The following is a 14,626-nucleotide window of genomic DNA, read 5'->3' on the forward strand; positions in this document are numbered from 1 at the left end:
CTTATTCACACCTAGGGACAATTTGGACCAACCAATTAACCTGACATGCATGTTTTTGGAATGTGGGAGAAAACCGGAGTGCCCGGAGGAAACTCACGCAAGCACGGGGGGAACATGCAAACTCTACACAGGAGGTTCAATCTCATGACCTCAGAACTGCAACGCACACGCGCTAACCACTGTGCCGCTGTGCTGCCCTCAAATATTTCCTATTCATGAAAAAAAATATGTGTGTCATGTGGGAAATAACCAGGTTGCAATTTATTTTAGATCAAATCTTACACGAGTAAACATGAACAACACACATTTGTTTGTTACAAATGGGATGGTGGGTACAAGTGGGGGCAAAATGGACTATGCTACAGATGTGTTTTTCACAACATCTCAAATGTTAAAGTGTTTTCTTTGGCCTGCCATAAACAATTAAGTGTGTGTGTACATGTGTGTCTCTGCAAAATATGAGCAGACGACAAGTGTGCCCCGGTATTAGTATTAACATAATACACGCACATCCTCAAACACATCTTGTCGCTGAGAAGAGTTTTTTATAGTCGCCACCTCCATGGTGAATTCTTTAAAAACATATATTTTTATCCTTTACATCAACAATAAAAAGCAAAGTAACTGTACAATAATGAGCTAAAAATGAGGAAAATGCAGTTGTCCAAAGATTGTCAATTGAGCTTATGTGTTGACGTAGCATTACACTGATGTCACGTAACGTTACCGTACAGACGGGATCTGCTTTAATATACTATGCTTTTCACAACTAATTATAACTTTTCCATTCATTTCAAACGAATATATAGATATATATTATACCATATATCCATATATAAATATATTATACCATACAATTGAAGTCATCATATAAAGTCTTTCAAACATTGGAAGCCTTTAAAAAAACATTAAGACACAAAAGGCCATTAACCTCCAACTTGCAAGCAGAGCACTGTGCGTGTATACGTGTACTTGATGTTAACATCCATTCAAACTCCACTGCTCAGTTTTCACTCCATTGCAACGTGTGTAGATTCAGTTGATCAGAAAAACTGCAGACCTCTCACTTCTGTGCAAATATTAGATGGCATCTCTTCATGGGAGACCTAAGGAAAACGGCGAACTGGGCCCAATTTTTAACATCTCACTTTAGGTGCTCTCACTTTTATTGTCAGAATTGAGAATATCATTCTTGTGTTTTAACTGGTTTGGCAATACAATGAAAAGACACTTTAATTAAGTAACCCTTCGCTGTGTCGCAGTTTTGCTACAGTTTAACCAATCAGAATTCAGAGCACAAAGCCAGTGTCTTAAACTCGTGACATAAAGTTACCGGACACCAGAGCAGACAACTGAAAAGTTGCCTGCCCAGCCATAAAGTTACCTGCCCCATTTTTCACAACTTAAAACACAATAAGACGACTAATCGCAAAAAAACAAAATTGTTGCAAAGTATTAAGGATTGATAATCAGATTATATGACAGAAAAATACTTTAAAATTAAGTTTATTATAAATCTACTCACAACATTCATTGCATGTATATGACATCGCTGTTTTCCATCTGCCATCAGTATGTACCTGTATTTACTCATCTTCATTCATGCAATGTTTGCGTTGCGTCGTCTGCTACAAGCCACATGAGCCCCTCTTCCCACGATGCTTTTAATGTATGTTTATGTTTTGTAGTGTCATAAATTTTGTTAGCTTCTTTTGATTTTTTTTTTTCTGGGGCTGAGGTTTTGGCTTGATTCCAAACCACTTCTCCATTTTTCTTGTGTTCTCTGTGCGCCTACTTTGGAAAATGATATGCAAATGCATGCTCGGGAAAGTCCAGAAGCACAAAGTTATTCGATGCAGGCTTCTCATTGGCTGCAGAGTATGCAAATTGCCAAACGAACCGAAATTCCGAAATTTACAAACCGAACGAAGATTTTGAAATCGGAACAAAGCAAACGTTTGAATTGACAAAAACAAAAAATACAAACGAAATATGTTTTTTTTCTTTCTTGAAAAAGTTGTCGGCCACCCAAGCAGAGACGTTATGTAAGTTGTACGCCCGACGTAAAGGATGCACGCCCCGTGCAGACGTTATTTCAGACACTGACAAAGCACAATGAAAATCTGCAAAGTAGCAAAATTGCGATACGTAAACTTTGATACACCAAGGGATTACTGTAATAGAGTATTTAATTAATGAGTAAAGTACTTTGCAGATTATGACTCTCGTGGGTCCTTTTTGGAGCGCAACCCCAGCAAAAACAGGGGATTATTGTATTGGTAAAAACAACACAAAAGGGAAAGGGGTATTTTTTGTAATATATTTCCGATATAGTAGAGTACAGTTCTTCTTTTGCGGCAGTGGAAGTTTACAGCGCTGTCTCTTTCAGGTCATTGAGGTTGGCCATGCGGGATCTGGTGGGGCGTCCAAAGCCGTGGCCGTTTTGGCCCATCTGTTCAGGGTACGGGTTCCCAGAGTGCCAGCCGGGCTCCATCTGAGGTGGGTAGGCCGACTGCCTGCTCTTCATCTGAGGAGTGTTGACACCCGGATGGCCCCGCCCATCTGAGAAGCCGCCCTGTGCAACAGGGGCCGGGCTGGGCAACGGCTGGTAGCGCAGGTCGGCGGCCGCTGCCTGATTGGATGAGGACGAGGAAAGGTGCAGGAGTTTGCGCAAGGACTTCAGCGGTTGGCTCTGTGAGTGGACAGATTAAAATGGGACAGAATCAGAGGCTGTTGATAGGAGCAAGTGGTTGAAATTAGATTGAATAAAAATCAAAAGGATTCAAAGTTGGTAATACAGAGGCTGCTCAACATACGAACATCGCTAGTTATCAGAAATTCAGGATACGGGGTGTCTTTCGGGAAAAAATCTTGTCTGATATACACTAAGTACTGTATGTATTGATGCAATTGTTTCTTATGCACACACGATTTAACAAACCACAGCCTGCAACGCCGGGCTGTTCTGCATGTAATTAAATAAGATGATATTGACGAAATGAAATGTGAGTTTATCATCAGCACTTACCACAGGGGAAGTCGCAATGGCGGAGGCATATGCATGGTGCGGTAGGAGTGGGGGGAGGTGTGTGTAACCTGCAATGGCTCACTGTTAGCTTAAGATGTGATTTTATGGTTCTGTTGGTAGTATACAAAATCATTTATGGACTTGCTCCCTCATACCTTTCAGATTTAATTTCCCCCCATGTCCCGGTCCAGAGCCTTTGCTCTGAAAATGCTGGTCTACTAGTGATCCCAAGAGCCAAGAAGAAAACCGCAGGTTCAAAAGCGTTCTCCATCCAGGCCCCGTTGCTGTGAAATGCTCTTCCTCCTGAGATTCAATCTGTAACCTCAGTGGAAGTGTTTAAATCTAGGCTTTAAATGCACTTCTATTCTGTAGCTTATGAATGACCTATATTTCATATTGGCAACAAATAAACATGACTTGACGTGTGCAGGAGAAGTGACGGAGGACGATAGGCTGTTGATGACACCTAGTGTCATTAAAAAGAGCTGCAGCACGACCAGTTGCGACTTCTTTTGGATGTTTCTTTTTTAGCGAGCTGATGCTGGCAGCTAGCAGTTTTGAGCGGTCTCTAGTGTTGGTGTCTGGGAATGCTCATAACTGGTTTGTTCATGATTTTCACCTTTGTTCCAAATAAATCTCGTTTCTGTGTCTAGAGGTGCTAAAATACAGAGTTACCACTGTATTTTATGTTTAATTAACTATTTGAATGTGTTTTTAGTGGTTAGAAAAAAGCGTTTTTTGGCAATTTAAGGTTAATTTGCATGATTTCAGTTATTTATTATAGGAAAATTTGTTTCAGATGCAAGAAATTCTAGACGCGAGATCAATCCGCAGAACTACAAATCTCGAACGTACAAGGGCTGCTGTACATAACCTCATTAGTGATCTTATAAGAGAGATTGTGTACAGACAAATCCTGACTGGATATACCGGTGAGTGTGAGTCAGCCATCTTGTCGGCCCATTCCTTGTCTCGCTCGCGCTCCCGACTTTTGTCGCGGCTCCGGTGGCGGCCACTTTGGTGGGAGCGGGAAGACTTCTGCAGCACCGCCTCTTCGCTGGGGACCTGCTAGACAAATGCTTATGGTCATTTTGCATCGTCAGATCACAAAAAATCAGATTAGATTCAATTTTTATGGAGAAAAACAGCTTGGTATCAGAAATACATGAATAAATTAAAATCAAATAGATACTTGTAAAAAAAAACATCATTACGGGTTTTCATTAAGAAATGAAAGACTAGTTTGCTTCTTTAATTATCCAACCTTACACACTTTACCACACATTTGCGTTAATGCATTTTTAATGACATCTAGAGCAGTGGTTCTCAACAAGTCTGACTTCAGGACTCACCATCATACCCTAATTACAACCTGTGACACTAAATAATTGTCATGATTACCGATGCGATTGAGCTGTGCCTGCTCATTTGGCGCCAACCGCCGCGGGTTCTGATTGGCTCCCTGTCACTATTTGAACCCTGTCCTATCAATCCCCTGTTTTCAGTCTGTCTGCGAATCTCCGTGTATACTAGGCAAGCCTTTCTTGACCCTGAGTCACGCCTGTCCCGTTTTTGCTCCTGTTTGTCTCCCGCTACGACCTGTTTTGATCTCCCGTCCCGACTTACGACCAGTTTTTGATCCAGACCACGTCTGCTTTCCCGTCCCGGCTTACAACTCATTTCCGAACCCGACCACGTCTTGCTCTCCCAGTCCCAGCAACCGACCAGTTTTCCGCCCCTGACACCGCCATCGCTCGCTACGGAAGATCCACTTCTGCGTTCGGATCAAAATCCAAGTACGAGAGCGACTTGCTTCCCGCGCCCAGCGAACACCGGATCGTGGGCAAAGCCCTTCCTCTCTTTTTCAATAAATCTTGTCGTAAACGTCACGCAAGTGGGTCCTGTTTCTGTTCTGGTCCTGGCAATAATAATAAAAAATCCACGTATCTAATAAAATAAAATTGATGTGTAATTTAAAACAGACATAATAGAATATATTCACATTTTCTTTCAAAATGACAGATTGACCAACAAAACCAAAACAATTTTAAGTTGTAATATTTTCTTCAAGTGCTTTATTAGCTGCATTTTTAACAATGAATTCCAAAACCCTTCACTTCAGTAGCTTTGTCTTTAAGATAACAAAATCCATATATCATCATCTTTTTTGTCTAAATACAACACAATCTCAATGATACACACATTACATAGGTCAGATATCAATAATTATAATAATAAAAATAGTCACATATTTTATACACTAATCATCGTAGTACCCATCCATCAACGTCATAATGCCACTAGTCACCAAACATCACTGCGGCACCAATGATAATAATAACAATAGCAATAATATTAATGATAGCAGTTATGATATAACAATAGCAACAATAACAACAAAGTTAACCATAGTTGTAAACGCAGTATTTCCAATCTCTCGTATCACTCATACCCCATTTTCTTCATCTCTGTAGCTGTATGTTTTTTTGTATTTAAATTTGAAAACGTAAATAGTTGGACATTATTTGATCTCGTCTTGTAAATTGTTCTAAAGTTTGACTCCACAGACAGACACAAACATACTTTTCCTGGTAGTTCTCACCTTTGGGATTTTTACTTTACTACAGCCCCTTAAGTGATAATTTCCCTATTTCCGAAGTTATAATTTGTGGATGTTTTCTGGTACTATGTTTTTGTTGATCTTAAATAGGAGCTGTGAAGTGAAAAATGTTACTAAATCATCCAATTTTAATTATTTGGGCTGCAGGAATAAAATATTAGTATGATCCTGATATCCTACCCTGTGTATGGTTCTAATTGCACGTTTTGGGAGAATAAAAAGGGGCTGTTTGTATGGCCTGCGGGCCGCATGCTGCCTGTCGGGCTTTTTAATCAATTCCAAGGATAATATATAATGAAGTACAATTAATAAAGGATTATTATTTTGGCGTCACTCTTATACCCTGTGTCTCTTTGTGTATCTCCCCATGAAAAAATATATTTTTCATAAAGCATTAATGTGCACTGCACTCAAGACCTTTTCTGTACTTGCATTTTTAAAAAAAAATCATATATCATTTTTTTTTTAGCAAGATATTTATCAAATTTCACGCAAGGAAAATAACCCTCTGAGCTAGCCCCACTGAGTTTTGAGGTATTCAACGCACAACGTCAAATTTAGTGCTTAAAAACAAGGACTGAATATATTGTTTTTCTTTGATTCTGGGTGTTTCGAAACTGATTTTATGGAATGGTCTAATAGTATCCATCCATCCATCCATCCATTATCTGCACCGGTTATCCTCAGTAGGGTCGCGGGGGTGCTGGACACCCTGAACCGGTAGCCAGTCAGTCGCAGGGCATACAAAGACAGACAATTCACTCGCTCATTCACACCTAGGGACAATTTGGACTAGCCAATTAACCCGACAAGTATGTTTTTGGAATGTGGGAGGAACCCGGAGTGCCCGGAGGAAGCCCACGAAAGCACCGGGAGTACTCCACACAAACTCCACACAAGAGGTTCGATCTCATGACCTCAGAACTGTGCCGCACACGCGCTGACCACTGCGCCGCCGTGCTGCCCTAATCAAATAGTAAACATTCTAAAATGAAATACAACATGTACATATAGATATATGCATGCAATTTTATTCATGGATGAAATTGAGAAGAATTTTATAGATTTCCATGATCTTTTCTTCTTTGTGTACTGCCAAAGTAACGGACCTAAGACTATCGGTAGATACGAAAAAACTGATTGAATCATTCTTTACACCATATTTTTAATCTAATCCTGTCGGCGACTGAAAAGGTTGCCCACCCCTGATCAAGAGTTCATTTTGGCTGATTAGAAATAAAAGATAAAGCATTTAGTGTACGCGAATGTGTGTGTCACCCCGCGTGCGTGCGCGTGTCGAACTACTGGCAGAAAATGAGAATCTAAAAATATTCACGGCTGCTTCCTGCTAGCCAGATTGCGTCTATTTGCCTCCTCGCCCCCAGCTTGACGACAAAGCTGCAGGCCAAAGAAGATCCTCATAAAGCTCTTTCTACTCCCCCAGCTGCTTATAAACTGCAAGTTTTACGTCACAGATCACAAAACCGTAACAATGATAGAACACATTTTTTTCTCCTGTCTCGCACTGACCAGTTTTGAAAAGATATTTTGGCATTGGTGTGAAATGCATAAGGTAAACAAATTATGACTCAATATTAATAAACAAAAAAAATCTATTTTAAACAAGCTAGATGCCTTTCAAATTAATACTATAATTCACAGACTATAAATGCAACTTTCGTAACACATTTTTAACCCTTTAGGTCTTGCAGAGATGTGGCTAATGTACTTTTTTGTTCTAACGACCACCAAGTGTCACGGTTGCCATGGCGCCCAATTAGCCCCGCTCGTGTGGCGCCAGCTGCGGCTCGTTGACGGATTGGCTTCCCTTCTATTTAAGCTCAGTACTCTCAATCACCTTTGTCAGTCCGTCAACGAACCTCTGCACCCGCAAGACGTGGGTTTAGACTCTGTCCGGTTTCCTGCTTGTGTTTCCTGTCCGGTATTGTACCCGTCTATTTTGTCCTGTTTAATATTGCTCTCCAGTTTTGTTCCCGTCTAGTTTGTAAGGTTTAATTTCAATATCCAGTTTTGATATCAATCGAGTCTTTCCCGTTCTGTCCCGTATCGACCCCATCTGTCTGATATCTGCTCGTGCAATTGGTATCGATCTCGTCGGCCTCTGGCTTCCTGTCATTCCAGGCCAGACTGCTGCCTTATGTCTTCCGCCCTACGATCGTTGAATCATTGCCGTTTGGGTTAACGTGCATGACTGCCCCATTTCCCGTTAAAAAAAAAGCTCGTGTGAGAAACGTCCCGCATTTGGGTCCTCCTCCTGTTCCGGTTCTTGACACCAGGGGCACTCAAGCAAAAAACATATGAGTGAGGGTAGTGTCGAACAATACGCAGGTCACAACCGCCAATTAATACCATAGAAGCAGTTTAATATATAGTAACGCGCCATGTTACATGTGATGCTGCTGTTTTTGCTGTGTTACTTGTGTTGTTGTGTCTCAGTGGGTTTTTGGTGTGTGTTTGTTACAAAACTTTGAAAACTCTTTCTGTGTACCATCTTTCTTTGGTAAATATCTCAAGATTTTATGTGGACACATGCGGCTTATAGTCAGGTGTGGGTTATGTATGTGCAAAATGTTTTTCTTTTAAAAGTGTATTGGGTGCAGCTTATAGTCAGGTATGGGTTACAGTCCAAAAATTGCGGTAGGAAAATTAACTAGTAACAAAAAAAAAAAAAGAACTGTATGCACACCATAGTTTAACTATTTGGCCAATGCTCTCTGTTTAAAGTTTTGAATCTTTAAAATGTCAAATTAGTTACATTCATTTGTTTCATTTGTCAGGCTAAAATTAATTTCATGTTTCTTTGCAATAACGTACTAGTTATTCTTAGCCAATTGCACCCCTTATTAATGATAGTTATTTCCTTTACTAAGTGACAATGAACTTTACAAGATGAGTCAGCGGACCAGCGTTTGACCTGAAGCACGTGAACGCCTGCATGGACCAGCTGGCAGAGATGGGAAGCTGCGTCGTGGCCGTCATAGATTTTCTGGACTAGTTTACAGGCTGGGGGCGTCGCTGCTGCCATGCACGTTCCGGACAAATTTTCAACATGTTACCTAGTGTTTACTATTTTTGTGTACTGTAATGCTAAATGTAATTCACCCTGGTCATCCTGAAAGGGGGATATCACTTGTGAGGTCCCTTTCTCAAGGTTTCTCTTTTTCCTCACGCTGAGGTTTTGAGTTGTTCCTTGCCCGCATGTTGGTTTAAGATCAGGTAATTGTGTCATTGTAATCCTGTGCAGTCCTTTGAGATATTTTGGTGATTAACGGCTATATAAATAAATTTGACTTGACTTGACTTGACAAACACAACGTGACAACAATTTACTGACAGCAAGACAGACTGTGTAGAATACCACGACAATGTCAGGACCAGAACGGAAACAGGACCCATTTGCGTGACGTTTACCACAAGTTTTATTGAAAGAAAGACGAAAGGCTGCGCCCACGATCTGATGTTCGCTGGGCGCGGGAAGCAAGTCGCTCTCGGATTCGGACTGTGATGACCACGCTTTGCTCTCCAGTCACGACAACCGACCAGTTTTTCCGTTCCTGACACCGCCATCGCCCGCTACGGAAGATCCACTTCCGTGTTCGGATCACAGTCCGAGTGCGAGAGCGACTTGCTTACCGCGTCCAGCGAACACCGGATCGTGGGCGCAGCCCTTCCTCTTTCTTTCAATAAAACTAGTGGTAAAAGTTACGCAATTGGGTCTTTTTTCCGTTCTGGTCCTGGCAGTATCATACGGTTAAAGTTAAAGTGATATAATCGCAAGGTAATTTTGGTAGTACTTAGAGACAATAAGGAATTTACAGTGCATCCGGAAAGTATTCACAGCTCTTCACTTTTTCCACATTTTGTTATGTTACAGCCTCATTCCAAATTGTATTAATTTAATCTTTTATCTCAAAATTCTACACAAAATACTCCTTTATGACAATGTGAAAACTTTTTTTTTTAACTTTTTTTGAATTTATTAAAAAAAGAAAACTAAGAAATCACATTTACATAAGTATTCACAGCCTTTGCCATGAAGCTCAAAATTGAGCTCAGGTGCATCTTTTTTCCACTGATCATCCTTGAGATCTTTCTACAGCTTAATAGGATTCCACCTGCAGTAAATTCAGTTGATTGGACATGATTTGGAAAGGCACACACCTGTCTATATAAAGTCCCACAGTTGAGTGTGCATGTCAGAGCACAAACACCAAGCATGAAGTCAAAAGAACTGTCTGTAGACCTGCGAGACAGGATTGTCTTGAGGCACAAATCTGGGGAAGGATACAGAAAAATTTCTGCTGCTTTGAAGGTCCCAGTGAGCACAGTGGCCTCCATTATTCGTAAATGGAAGACATTTGGAACCACCAGGACTCTTCCTAGAGCTGGCCGACCTTCTAAACTGAGCGATCGGGGAAGAAGGGCCTTAGTCAGGGAGGTAACCAAGAACCCGATGGTCACTCTGTCAGAGCTCCAGCGTTCCTCTGTGGAGAGAGGAGAAGCTTCCAGAAGGACAACCATCTCTGCAGCAATCCACCAATCAGGACTGTATGGTAGAGTGGCCAGACGAAAGCCACTCCTTAGTAAAAGGAACATGGAAGCCCGTCTGGAATTTGCCAAAAAGCACCTGAATGACTCTCAGACCATGAGAAACAAAATTCTCTGGTCTGATGAGACAAAGATTGAACTCTTTGGTGTGAATGCCAGGCGCCATGTTTGGAGGAAACCAGGCACCGCTCATCGCCAGGCCAATACCATCCCTACAGTGAAGCATGGTGGTGGCAGCATCATGCTGTGGGGATGTTTTTCAGCAGCAGGAACTGGCAGACTAGTCAGGATAGAAGGAAAAAGGAATGCAGCAATATATAGAGATATCCTGGATGAAAACCTGCTCCAGAGCGCTCTTGACCTCAGGCTGGGGCGAAGGTTCATTTTTGAGCAGGACAACGACCCAAAGCACACAGCCAAGATCTCAAAAGAATGGCTTCAGAACCACTCCGTGAATGTCCTGGAGTGGCCCAGCCAGAGTTCAGACTTGAATCAGATCGAACATCTCTGGAGAGATTTGAAAATGGCTTTGCACAAACGTCTCCCATCCAACCTGATTGAGCTTGAGACTTATTGCAAAGAAGAATGGGCAAAACTGCCTAAAGATAGGTGTGCTAAACTTGTGGGATCATATTCAAGAAGACTTGAGGCTGTATTTGCTGCCAACAGTGGATCAACAAAGTATTAAGCAAACGCTGTGAATACTTATGTAAATGTGATTTCTTAGTTTTCTATTTTTAATAAATTTTTAAAAAGTAAAAAAAAAAAACGTTTTCACATTGTCATAATGGAGTATTTTGTGTAGAATTTTGAGATAAGAGATTAAATTAATACAATTTGGAATGAGGCTGTAACATAACAAAATGTGGAAAAAGTGGAGCGCTGTGAATACTTTCCGGATGCACTGTATGTCTAGAATAAAGTAAACACTTCTTTGTTTCTACATTATTATACAGATATTAGTTTTAGGAAAGTTTTTGTCTTAAGGATTGATTGGTGCATAATTGACAAAATGTATGCGTTAAATGTGGTTAAAGTTATGTAGTTTTTCTTTTATTTTCATGATAAACTTCAGCAAGTTATAATATGCAGATAGAAGCTTCCTATGGCTTTGTTTATCCAAGCTAAATGCATTTGTCGATGACAGGATGACCTCCATTGGGGATTGTTATCTGAAAAAGGAACTAACCTCACCAATAACACTTTTCACCTGCGTGGGAATGAGTCACCCACTCACCATCTGAGGTTTTTTCTTCTTCTTCTTTATTGCTCTGAAGAAACCTTGCTTCTCTTTCTCCTTGGACGGCTCAGTTGGATTCAACACCACAGTGTCCGGGCCAGTCCTTGGAGAGAGAGAGTGGGCGATTCAAGGCATCGTCAGAACACGGTAGTGGACTTTAATGAGGAGGACAGGGAACTTACCAGGGATCAAAAGCGGTCTGGCGTTTGGAGTGGCTGGCCAGGCTGCCGGCGTCGCCTGTCATGCCCGAACTTCGCCCCTGAGAGCGGCCGTCGTGAAAGGAATTGTCTGGCCGAGGAGAAGGGACTGTTCAACAAACACCACAGAGACCATCACTTGCCTTTAAGGCCGAAACACAAGATGATCCGAAGCGATCTACATAAGATGACGAACATCAATTTATCTTTAAAAGCACAACTCATCCAAAACATCTCACACACCATAGCCAACAATGTCCTGCTATTAAAATCGGAAGCAACACCAAGAGAAGCAAGAGAATGGGTAACCAGCCTTTTTTTAACCTGAGAGCTACTTTTTTTTTTACATATTGACACAATTGACATATGCATTTCTAAAATAGCTACTGTAATTATTATGTTTATACTATGTTATGAACAGGTTATAATTATCAGAAGTTGGGTCAAAATGGGTCAACCGGTCAACCAATAAAACACCGTGTTAGTTAGAAATAAAATTGTCTAGAAAATCATAAACACCCATCACTGGTGATTTATTTTGAGAACCTGTCCGCGGGCTAGTCGGGTTTTCTTAGGGGGCTACCTGGTGCCCTTGGGCACCATGCTGGAGAACCCTGGTCCAGAGCAATGGTTCTACAATTGGGAGTATGCTAACCCCTTGGGATCGGAGGGCACACTGTGGTGACATTATAAATACAATTAAAAACAAACATTCATATTTCAATAAATGTAAGTAATTGTTAATTTTTTCATTATTTCAGGAAACTATACGGTAAGTACTGAAGATAAAGTGAATGTTAATCCAGGAAATATGTATTTTAAATATTAGTGAATCATTACTTTTCTGAAAATATATTTATTGTGCAGGTCAACAAAAGGAACATTCAAAAAAATTAATGAACAAATATGCCCTGCGACTGGCGGGCAACCAGTTCAGTGTGTCCCCTGCCCCCTGCCCACTGCCCGAAGATAGCTCGGATGGGCTCCACACCCCCGCGACCCTACTGAGGATAAGCTGTGCAGATAATAGATGGATGGGTAATTTGGATGATTTTTTTCATATCCTCAATCAAAGAGCTTTGGTCTGATGAGTGGTACTTGGTTGAAAAAATATCACACAAAAAGAACGAAAGGTACAGTGCAGACATATGAAAATTTTAGGATCTAACACACACCACATCCACGGATCACTTTACCCCAAAGGAAAGGAAAGATCACACCACATTACATGCACAATGCAGGACTGTATGTGTTCATTAGTGTAAAAGTACGGGATATGTCAAAATTTAAAGTAACACTACATCATGTTCTACATCGGGTTATCTATTTAAGGAAAACACATGTCATATTGAACTGATTTCTGGACTCCTCACCTCGGTAGAAGCTTCCGACCTTGCGGGGCATGGACTCGCTGTAAATGTTGCGGTTTTCTTTGGAGGAGGCACCACCATCTTCAGCCTGGGGCTCATGGTACAGCCCCACCTGGGACATAGCAACAGTCAGCACACCGCAGTAGTGCTACTACTAATACTGTTGATAACTAAACACACATTTACAGTAATTCCCTAATTAGCACAGCAGCAAAGCAGGCAGATTGAGGAGCAGTTTACAATGAGAGGTTTTTATAACCATTCTTGGGAGTAACAAGTTTCTACACTACAAAGCGTTATTATTACGAATTTTTAACTCAAACGTCGCCACAACATTGTGCTTTACTCCGCTAATTATTAAAATTGGATCACGATTTTCAACGCCTTCTATAATCATTACTTGCTCCCCGTCACTCAAGACAGATTAATGAACCTTTATTCCAACAGCATCACACCTCTAATTATGTAGCCAAAGACCAGTTGGCATATTTGTTTGGCGTAACAATGTACAAGTCAATTCAGTTATAGAGCCACCATCTCCAGCACAGAGTGCAAGAATTTCTTCCAACTGATATTCTCTCTCCCAAAAATGCTCACATTAAGCTGTATTTACAACTATGAAATGCAATACTGAAATGAGGGGGTCAACCCAAATGCATAAGTTTTGCTGTGTGTCACGAGTCGCGAATGGTAGGCAGTGCGTGGGGCAAGGGTGGGCGTAGCTAATACAGGAGGGGTCAGGAACCTATGGCTTGCGAGCTATGTATGGCCTTTTTTGAGTACAAATGGATAGGGATAAAATGATACTCATGCAAATCTGATCCATCGCATTCAAAATCTAAAAAGCAGGGAGAGGAGTTAAGTGCGTGCTCAGCTGACATGGAGCTAATAGTGTGAATGGTTTGGTCCAGTCTATAAAGAGCATACTCTGCACTACAGTTTACAGTCAAGGTGTCACACCAACAGACCCCATTTTGTCTAAACGTTACTTTATATGGAAGTTCATTCAACAATTTGGAATCACTGTTGAGACAATGTATGAGGAAAACCTGCCGAAAAACTGTCAACAGCCAGAAACGCCAGCCAAGCACACAGAGCTTTTTGATTACGTGAGCGGTAGCAGTGGGCGGAAATATGCACACAGCACACTTCTTCTTCACTTTCTTCCATTTTTTTAATTATGTGGCCATATTTAAGCAGTTTTAGGTGGTAGGCTTTAGGTGTTTTAGGTGAGTATACACAGATAGTTACTTTCGGAGTGACAGGCTACTTTGGTTGTCAGTGATCCGTGGGCATTACGTAATTACTATTCAAATGAAGTAAATAGTAACAATTTACTCCGCCCAACAATGGCTATAACAACACAGACAGAAAAAGAGGAAAAAAATGAAAGCAAATGGAATAGAATTGAGAGGTGAAAAGCTAAAAAGAGAGACATACACATATGAGCGAGTGATCAAGAGCAAGAGAGAGGGTTAGACCTCGTTTTTTTGCCTCTGCGAGAGAAAGTTGTCCCGAGTGGATTCCCTGATTGGGGGTCTGCTGTGGGGAGCCGACTCAGTGGCGGCCTGATCATTCTGGACACAACACACGCGGATGCAG

General features: G+C 41.2%; 1 protein-coding gene across 6 annotated transcripts in view; it reads right to left on the reverse strand.

Annotated features, from left to right (window-relative positions):
• Positions 1–234: 234 nt before the first annotated feature.
• Positions 235–14,626, reverse strand: part of LOC148354933 (cyclin-dependent kinase-like 5) — a 48,249-nt gene continuing 33,857 nt past the window's right edge. Inside the window, exons 13-18 of one of the 6 annotated variants that reach the window (XM_088349050.1) lie at positions 14,506–14,601; positions 13,028–13,136; positions 11,640–11,745; positions 11,455–11,560; positions 3,959–4,096; positions 235–2,692 (exon numbers count right to left, since the gene is read on the reverse strand). In XM_088349050.1, coding sequence (XP_088205176.1) covers positions 2,369–2,692; positions 3,959–4,096; positions 11,455–11,560; positions 11,640–11,745; positions 13,028–13,136; positions 14,506–14,601 — 879 coding nt within the window. In that variant the 3' untranslated portion in view covers positions 235–2,368. Of the gene's footprint in view, positions 2,693–3,958; positions 4,097–11,454; positions 11,561–11,639; positions 11,764–13,027; positions 13,137–14,505; positions 14,602–14,626 lie in introns of all 6 variants that reach the window. The other 5 variants (XM_088349049.1, XM_088349048.1, XM_088349054.1 and 2 more) reach the window with 5 other exon arrangements.

This window comes from Urocampus carinirostris, chromosome 12 (genome assembly GCF_059441175.1).
Source record: "Urocampus carinirostris isolate Australia breed hairy pipefish chromosome 12, RoL_Ucar_1.0, whole genome shotgun sequence".
NCBI classification, from domain to species: domain Eukaryota; kingdom Metazoa; phylum Chordata; class Actinopteri; order Syngnathiformes; family Syngnathidae; genus Urocampus; species Urocampus carinirostris.